At 39.1% G+C, this 8,853-nt stretch overlaps 1 protein-coding gene across 1 annotated transcript in view; it reads left to right on the forward strand.

Annotated features, from left to right (window-relative positions):
- LOC134534168 (cationic amino acid transporter 4) overlaps positions 1 to 2,617 on the forward strand; it is a 34,287-nt gene extending 31,670 nt beyond the window's left edge. Inside the window, exon 9 of the mRNA XM_063372305.1 lies at positions 1,602 to 2,617. Coding sequence (XP_063228375.1) covers positions 1,602 to 1,801 — 200 coding nt within the window. The 3' untranslated portion in view covers positions 1,802 to 2,617. The remainder of the gene's footprint in view (positions 1 to 1,601) is intronic.
- Positions 2,618 to 8,853: the final 6,236 nt, after the last annotated feature.

Consider the following 8,853-nt stretch of genomic DNA (forward strand, 5'->3'; position numbering starts at 1 on the left):
AAGCGCCACGAGGAAATAACTTATTACTTTACGTGGGCAACTACAACTACCATGGTAATCACACCAGTTCATAAGTGTTGATTAAACGTTTAGCTAAAGCTAAGTCCTGTGCCATGTTAAAAAAAAAAAAACGGAAGCTTTATTACAAGGGAAGCCGATGATGTACATTCTACATTGCACAGACTCGAACAAGCCCGAATATCTTACCTTCGGCCAAGGTCGGCATTAAAATGATTTGACAGTATTTTTAATGTAGCTATACTAACCTAACATAACCAACCATCCACAATTTTGTGAAGTTGACGTCGACCGGGGCTACGCCCTCCCTAAGCCCGATGTGCCTCACGCCGTCGCCACCCCTCTCCTCCCACCGCCACCCTCTATTTCAAACCTCCCGCCCCGTGTGCAGGTGTGTGTGTGCGTGTGAGGCGCCAACAAGAGGCGGGAGTAAAGTCTGTGCCACGACCCCTTTTATTTTATTATTCAATGTTTAGGTTTACCTAACTGTCTTTTCTTTAAATAATATTCCCTAAGTGTTTATGTTTTAAGTGCTAGTTGTAAGGACGGCGCAGAGCCCCACGCGGCAGGCAATGGAACTACCCGCAACTAGTTTGAACCATAATCATAATTAAAATAATCAATACTCAACTTAAATAATTAAGGAAACTATTTTATAATTTTATTATGGAATTTTTAGTGTATTTGTTTTAGTTAAAATATGTTTTAATAAATAACAGGAGAGACTAACGGTAAATCCAGCGCTTTCCGGCCGCCATGCTGCCCTGGCCTCTGCAGTCGCTTCCGTTCGTCACCCGGGGTAGGATGCTTGGTGAGCACCGCGCAACTTCACATTTTTCTTAATCAACTGATATTTTAACATCCGCCGGACTTTTTATCATTCTTAAACCTTTTTGTATCTGCGAGGCTTACTTCGGGTGGCCGACTCGTTTTAATAAATATTTAAGTTCAATTCGAACATTTAATCACGAACCGCATCCTAAACTAACGAGGCCAGGCCAGGAGGTGACCTGGTCAGCCTGTAAACTTATTCTCTCCCGCCGTTGGTGTTTTAACAGTTTCATAGTGTATGTAGGTGTAGCGCGATTGGAGACGTGTTGTAACGTTGCTGTAATAAAAGGAGTACGTCGAACGTGTGATTTTTAGTCGAGTGACCACGTTTCCCTGCTCCTGAACCTCGAGGCGTGTGGGACGCCTGAAGAGCCCACTGGAGCGATATCGGGTGCTAAGGGAACCGAGCCTAGCCCTACACGGGTCACGTCACGCTCTGAAGAGAGTCTCCGCCGGGTCCACGTGCCCACATCACGTGGTGGCGCCCACTCCGACATTTGATTTAATTTGTTCGTTCCCTTACATCCCTAGTCACGACAAAGTAATAAACAGAAAAACTGGCAAAGTTGGCCGAAGGTAGATTTTCGGGCTTGTTCGGGTCTGTGCAATACAGAATGTAACATCATAGGCTCTTCTTATTGCAAGAGGTATCAATTTTTTTTTTTTTTGAGATTGCAAGAGGGCGAGGCGTAGTAAAGAGTTAATTGACAGTGGTGACAGGAATATGACCGACCGCTCCCTTTGCCCCGCAGGCCTGCTGGTGTACTTCCTGTACGGCATCCACCACAGCAAGGAGTCGGAGCAGGTGAGCACGTACTCCGTGCTGATGACATCGACGGAGGCGGGCAAGGAGAAGTGGGGGGCCACGCACAGCACCAGCCTGCCCAACCTGGAGGTCGCGCCGCTTCCCAGTCCCCCCACGGAGGAGCCCCCCGCCGCCCCGGAGAAGTGAGCCCTCGCCCCGTTGTCCGGCGCGGGTGGCTGAGGGCCGCGGCCACACGCGACATGTCCCCCGACCTCTGCTCTCTGCGATGTGTCCCGAGCTGTTCCAGTGGGCCAGAGGCTGATCAAGAAAGGGTAAAAGAAACAACGGATAAAAAGACTTAAAGTAAATTTTGGGATGTTTATATTAAATACCTATCAAAGAAGGATGTATCCAAGGGCGTCGCCAGGGGGGAGGGTAGGGTGGGCAATTTCCCCCCCCCTAGAGCCTTAGAGATATAAAATGATGTAGCCAAATGCAAAAAAATACATACTTTTACCACAACTTGCCCCCCCCCCCCCCCCTCTCTAAGCCATCGGCTGGCGACGCCCTTGTGTATAACTGCAAAAAAAAATCTTTGTCTGGATCTAATATATAGACACAGTTATTGGTATCTAGATATTAAGTCTCGTCCCCCCCCCCCCCGCCATTTTGTTGGGGAGGGGGTATTCAGACTACCGTGCCCTTCCCAAAAATCAATCCTGTATCTGCCCCTGAGTGTCCCATATCCCATGAATGTAACCAACTTTAATTAATGGTGTACCGACAGCAACAAAACCTATTGCGGAATTTGGTCACAATGGTCTAAAATAATTGAATGAAACAGGATATAAAATATGCAAAACAACCAGGGGTGTGCGAAACATTTTTTTTTAATTCGAATCCAAGACGAAAATTTAGTGCAATAAAATTGTTAAGTGACTAAGGTGAATTATTCATGCATCACGTGTCTATTGCACGCTTCCCTACATTTTTAGTTTTAAATCTCACAAGTTTTTGACATGACGTCTAATAAATCAATGAACGCTGGCTGCACGCACGAAAAAGTGTCCCGTTATGCACATTTTTCCGTTATGCTGTGTCCCGTTACGCACATTGTACGCTTGCGCCGCATCTATCTCTCTTCCACTCGATTGGCCTATGCGTCCGAGGAGAAGAAAGACAGCGGCAGCACACAACTTATATCTATACTAGGCGCAATATAACTCCGAGCTTGAGCTACGTCACCCATGAGGAGTAGGGACTGCAACACGTGTGGGGGGTCGGGAGGTGAGGAGGGGGTATAAGCAGATACGGCGACCTTGCACAGCAGGTAGAGAAAAGTAGAAAACATTGACCACTTACCACTGACGTTCCAAGCACTACCTCAGTTCTTCAACGCCACTGACTGTTCCATCCGAAGAGTCTGATGTGTAAACGTCACTGCTGTCACTGTTTGGATCACCTAACTGAACAATCACTTTATCAATTTCAATGTCAAAACGCACATCCTTATCCCAGTATTCGTTCTCGAGTGTCTTGACGTGATTGCAAATCGGTATCCAATCTTCTGGACCCATTCGGTTAAATATCTCCTCGCAAAGTTTTTTTACATTTGCCAAATTGCAAGTAACATTTCTTGAAGCGACTTCTCCTTTAACTTTAGCCCATATGCTTTCTATCGGATTCAAATCCGGATGATAAGGGGGCAGACGAAGTAATGTATGGCCACTATTTACCAGTAGTCTGTCTGCCGAGTACTGCACGTGCGAAGGTTTGTGCTTCTTTATGAGGTTATACAAGTTTGGTTTAAGCATGTCGCTAGTAAAGGAAATATTCTCTTTACTTAACCACTGCTGCATTTCCGATTTTGTCGAGCTGGAGGTAGGTGTTTTATTTATTTTTACATTGTGATAGGGAGCATTGTCTACCACAACAACACTGTTTGGTGGAAGATTTGGTATTAATTGTTCGGTGAGCCATTTTTCATAATTATCTTTATTCATGTTTTTGTGATAATCCCCTGTTGCCTGGTGCGACTTCCACATTGCAAGAGAATTTGGGATAAAACCCTTTTCGCCACCTGCGTGAATCATTATTAATCTTTGACCCTTCGCGACAGGCACTAGTAAACCATTTGAGGACATGTCACTCCACATTTTATTTTTTACATGAGACGACAATATGTACGACTCATCCATGTATATAATTGTGCGTTCATCGTTTCTATATTGACGCATACTCTTGAGATATTCTATACGTTTTTGCCGAATATCTGATTTTTCTATTAAAAGTAAGCGCTGCGATTTGGTTTTCTGCCACCTGAATCCTAGCTTCTTCAAAGTCGTCCTTAAGGTTGTATTGCTACCTTGGTAATTTATGTCATTCTTTAGTTTACGTCGTACAGTTTCGACAGTCGGCACACGTTTTTCAAGTAAGTAAAAATTGTACACAGTACGTCGTACCACAGCTTCATCAAAGGTGTCAAGTTCGTGTTTACATGTTTTCTTTCGCTTCTTGTTGGGCGTCTCGAAAGATGTTCCTTCACCAGCTTCATTCCTCTTAGCCTCCCTTTTAATTGTTTGTACAGTCGTGCGAGACACACCCGTCGCCTTAGCTGTTCTCAGCTGTGCTTTCTCTAGTGAAATGGAGGGTTCCTGCAATCGCGCTTCATTTTCCATAAACTGCAGAACGTTATAGACGATTTCCCGCGCCTGCGAGTGCAGTTTTTTACTCTTAACTTTTGACAACACTGGAGGCATTTTATGTATAAAGTTGTACTTTACTGAAGTACTGCACTACATATGCAACACTGGCTCTGAACAAAAGTGATACACTACATGCACACAAACCTCAGATCCAAACTGTAAACGAAAACGTTTAGTAAGTACCAAATATTCGTCGGATTTCACCGAAGGACTAAGTTTTCACTCTGTGCAGTAGCGTGTAGCCCCTGTTATCAAGTTACGCATTATCTCTCACTGCCGCGCCACGTCTGCCTTCTCCAGTGTCGGGACTCACACACACACAACGATTTTCTAACCGTCACCCAGGCTCGGAGTTATGTTGCGTCAACTATACACGTGAACTGTTTCGTCAACTGTTTATAAAGTGAAGTGAAAAGTTAATGTGGTTTTCATTGCTTATTACAACAACAATTTCGGCAATAAAGGTTAATTATACTTGCATTTAAAAAATCTGATTACTGTAATTTCAAGTATTTATTTTTTTATTATTAAAATAAAAATGATTCAATTTTATTCATAAAGTATGCAATCATTTCATCAATGTTTTGTTATGACGTTGTCACGTTAAACTATCGTCCGTTAACCGACTTTACAGACAACCAATTTTTTTTTAGCGGGTATTAAAAAATTCATGAACACGAAATTCAGGCCAATCTGTTTGTGGTTAGGAATATGTATGGAGTTACAAATGTGTATGGGGCTAGGAATTTTTTTTTTTTTACTTTTTAGTCCATTTTAAAAAAAAGAGGTATATAATATTTTTTTTTATTTAAATATTTTTTGTTAGCTAGGTGGAAGAAATGTTTCCCTGATCTGTTAAAAGAGAAATATCGCCATGGCATTGCGTGAAAAGGGTTTAGAAAGAGGGGGAAGATGAGTATCTTGTCGCTGCGTCTTATCTACCCAATAAACATGTTGACAGTTCTAATCTATTTTTAACAGCTTGAGTGGTTCTCTTCCTGGTAAAAACTGCTGGTTAGCCCACACTCCACGGATGCTATTTGTGGCACAAACACCGGTGTTGAATCAAGCCTTTAACGTATTCTGTTCTAAGAAAAAATCTGCGGAATCTCCAAAGTTTTTTTTTTTTTTTTTTTTTTTTTTTTAAATTTTTCCGGAAGTTAAGACGAAGAAATTTAGTCTTCGGTTCGACTTAGACTTTCCGAAACTTCGCACACCTCTGAAAACAACAGAGCATGTAAAATAATGTGTTTTGTAATTGTAAAAAAATATATTTATTAAATATTTGCACAACACATTCATTTTTAAGAGCAATATGTTATCAGACGTTACATTCTTATTTCAGTAGGTAAGTACTTCAATATCTAGCAACTATTATTAGCACAGAATAAATGCTTAAAATGGTGTTGAGTTAGTCAGCCTAAGCTTGCAGAAACTGAATATTTTTCACTTAGTTACTAGATTTGTAAGTTACATCTCTAAGGCAGTAGTATAATGTGGAATTAATAAGTATCAATTTTAATCAAAGTTAAATGATAGTCAATGAATTGAAGGCTATTTAAAATTTGAACATTGTTAGGAGAAAAAAATGTAATATTAGTTCAAATTATAATAAAAAAGTTTTGTTTATCGCTATTACTTTGACTTACCTACTGAATTATTGTACATGCAAGTAAACTTATTTAATATTTGAAACAATACAAAGTTATTATCAAATATTCTGTCATATCAGTGAAATTTAATTTAAAAAATAATATTAAACAAGCTAATTGTATAAATTTTTGCTGCTATCTAGCGCCAGTTTTTGAACTAAGAGGTAGGGACATGTTCGGACAATTCAATTGCGGCAGGCCTGGCCTCTATGTGCCTACATGACGCCAGAGAAGGCAGGAAAAAAGATAACACCAAATATCCTATGGTCAATCTGTTGTAGTACAGATTTTTCTTTCTTTAAGTGTCAGCTACGCAATAAGTGTTCCCTGCTTATTTGTGTTTCAACCAAAAGAAAATAAATATGGCTGTAATTAGTGTTAAGTGGGCTCTACATAAATAAGTTAATGTTCTGGTAAACCTTGGAATACTGGTTTTGCTTTGTTTCGATATTTTTATTCTTGTGAATACATAACTCTTTAGTTTAGACAAATTATTCATTAAAAAAAAGTTTATTCCTTGAATTATTAGTAGTTTTCCCTTCAGAATTGAGAAATCTTACTGGCATAATAAATGTATTAATAAACCTATGCCCTCTGGAAAGACTGCTGTTAGTTCACACAGAAGTTGATAATAGGTCGGTTCTGTGTGCATGTGCACTTCTGATAGAAAACATGGTTACAATAAAAAAAACTAGGGCATATTTTTAATATTGATACATGTAAACAATGTGCGCTTTATAAAAAAACCTTGTATGTCAAATAGTATTTTTCACCTTCTACAATTATCTAGAGACCATTCAGTAATGTATTAACTTTTGATGTATGTATTTCAGAACCTCAATAGAGCCTCTTTTTTCAACAAATCAAAAGTTCCGAAGAACAAATAACTTTGGAATATCTAGCGAAATTGTGATTTCGTCAGTAAAGGAGGTGGTGGAATAATTCCGACAAAATTGAAAACTTTATTTGATCATTGTAACTACAAATGTTTTTAGCAGGAAGTTAAAATCTAATTTGTTTAGTACTTAAATAATACGCACACACATTTACACAGACACACAATCGCACACACACACACACACACACACACACACACACACACACACACACACACACACACACACACACACACACACACACACACACACACACACACACACACACACACACACACACACACACACACACACACACACACACACACACACACACACACACACACACACACACACACACACACACACACACACACACACACACACACACACACACACACACACACACACACACACACACACACACACACACACACACACACACACATGCTCACATACTTATGCCCTCGCGTTTCTTTTTCTCTCTCTCTCCCGGTAAATCACAGACCCCCACTCTTCTCCTTTCTCTTAGAGCGTGCTCATCATTGGTTAACTATTTTAATTAATTACTAATTACCTATGGGTCATCAAAAATCGGCAAAGACTTCCTGTCTCATAAAATTCCCTATCTGATCCAAATAAAACGTGCAGTCTTTCACGGACAACCTGTATACCTAGATATTTAATAATGTTCATAATTATTTTTAAAGTTAAACGTTTAAACTTTTATCTGTAACAGAAAGTTCCACAACTAAAAACTGATTGGAAACTTAATATATACATTCTTTAGTTGCCTATTTTTTTCAAAAACCTTCCCTTTTTCCCTCCTCTCTTTACAACCCACCCATATTCCTGTGAGATAGTTACCCATTGTGTTGGACTAACGGGAAAACTTAATTTGATTCCACTGTACTTACAAAATAATAACTACATGCTACTAGCTTTAAAAAATATTTACTCAAATACCTGATTCAACAAAAGCACATGACACTATACTTTATAGAAAAGATGAAAAGTACAGTTTGTTTCTAAATATTAATGCATTGTATTTTTAAAATGTTTCGAAGGAGGCCATAATAATGTGTGTCAGTTTCGCCGGGAAATATTTGACGTGAGCTCAGGAATGGTGGTGACTGTGTGATAAAGTAGTATTAACAAATTTTATTTGTAAAATATACCTAATATACATGTTTGTATATGTTGTATACATGTTTATATGTGTTTGGACAGGTAATTTACACAACAATAAACAGTTGTGCATATCATGTAGGCTGGAACAACTGGTCTCATTACATAGCTACAAAGTGACTATATGTTTGTATTTATGACTGAATATAGTCATATATTTTTATTGCTAATTTAATCATTTATCAGAAGTTGATACATACCAAAAATAACTAAATTGCTGAACTGACATTTTACTGTATGAAGTAAATGTGCAAATGCAAAGCTTTGACTCTTATGCTGTTGTGATTTATCTTCAGACCATAGCTTTGTTGACGTGGGATGTACCGTCAGTGACTTTTGCAACAGAACAGTAGCTTGGCGTTCTTGTTACCAAAGGAAGTACTGGTCAGGTTACTACAACCAAATACATAGATAAATAATTCTCCTGGCAGTTGTAACTACTACTAACTTCTACACCGATTGCACCACCTCAAGTTTGTACGAAAAAAGGTTCATTATAAACATCTGTGGGCGGATATTACGTATTTGAATGTCATGTTCCATAATGTATCGCTAATTTAGACTAAATAACAATTCTTGTCATGACATGAGCTAATAAACAGTAAAACATTGCAGAATTATCACATTTTAGTATAATGACATTGAAGTTACTTTTCATTAACTTGTTAATTGAAGATCCATGCTGTAACTCAGCATGTAAGGAATACTTCAAACAAAGAAACAATTTCCTTAAGCTGGGTGCACAATTGAAAAAAATAAAATGACAGTAACAGTAGGTCGTGTGTACAAGATTTTGCCGCCATGTTTTCGAACCTACTGGTTCACAATTGCCCAATTGG

Source organism: Bacillus rossius, chromosome 7 (genome assembly GCF_032445375.1).
Source record: "Bacillus rossius redtenbacheri isolate Brsri chromosome 7, Brsri_v3, whole genome shotgun sequence".
NCBI classification, from domain to species: Eukaryota; Metazoa; Arthropoda; class Insecta; order Phasmatodea; family Bacillidae; genus Bacillus; species Bacillus rossius.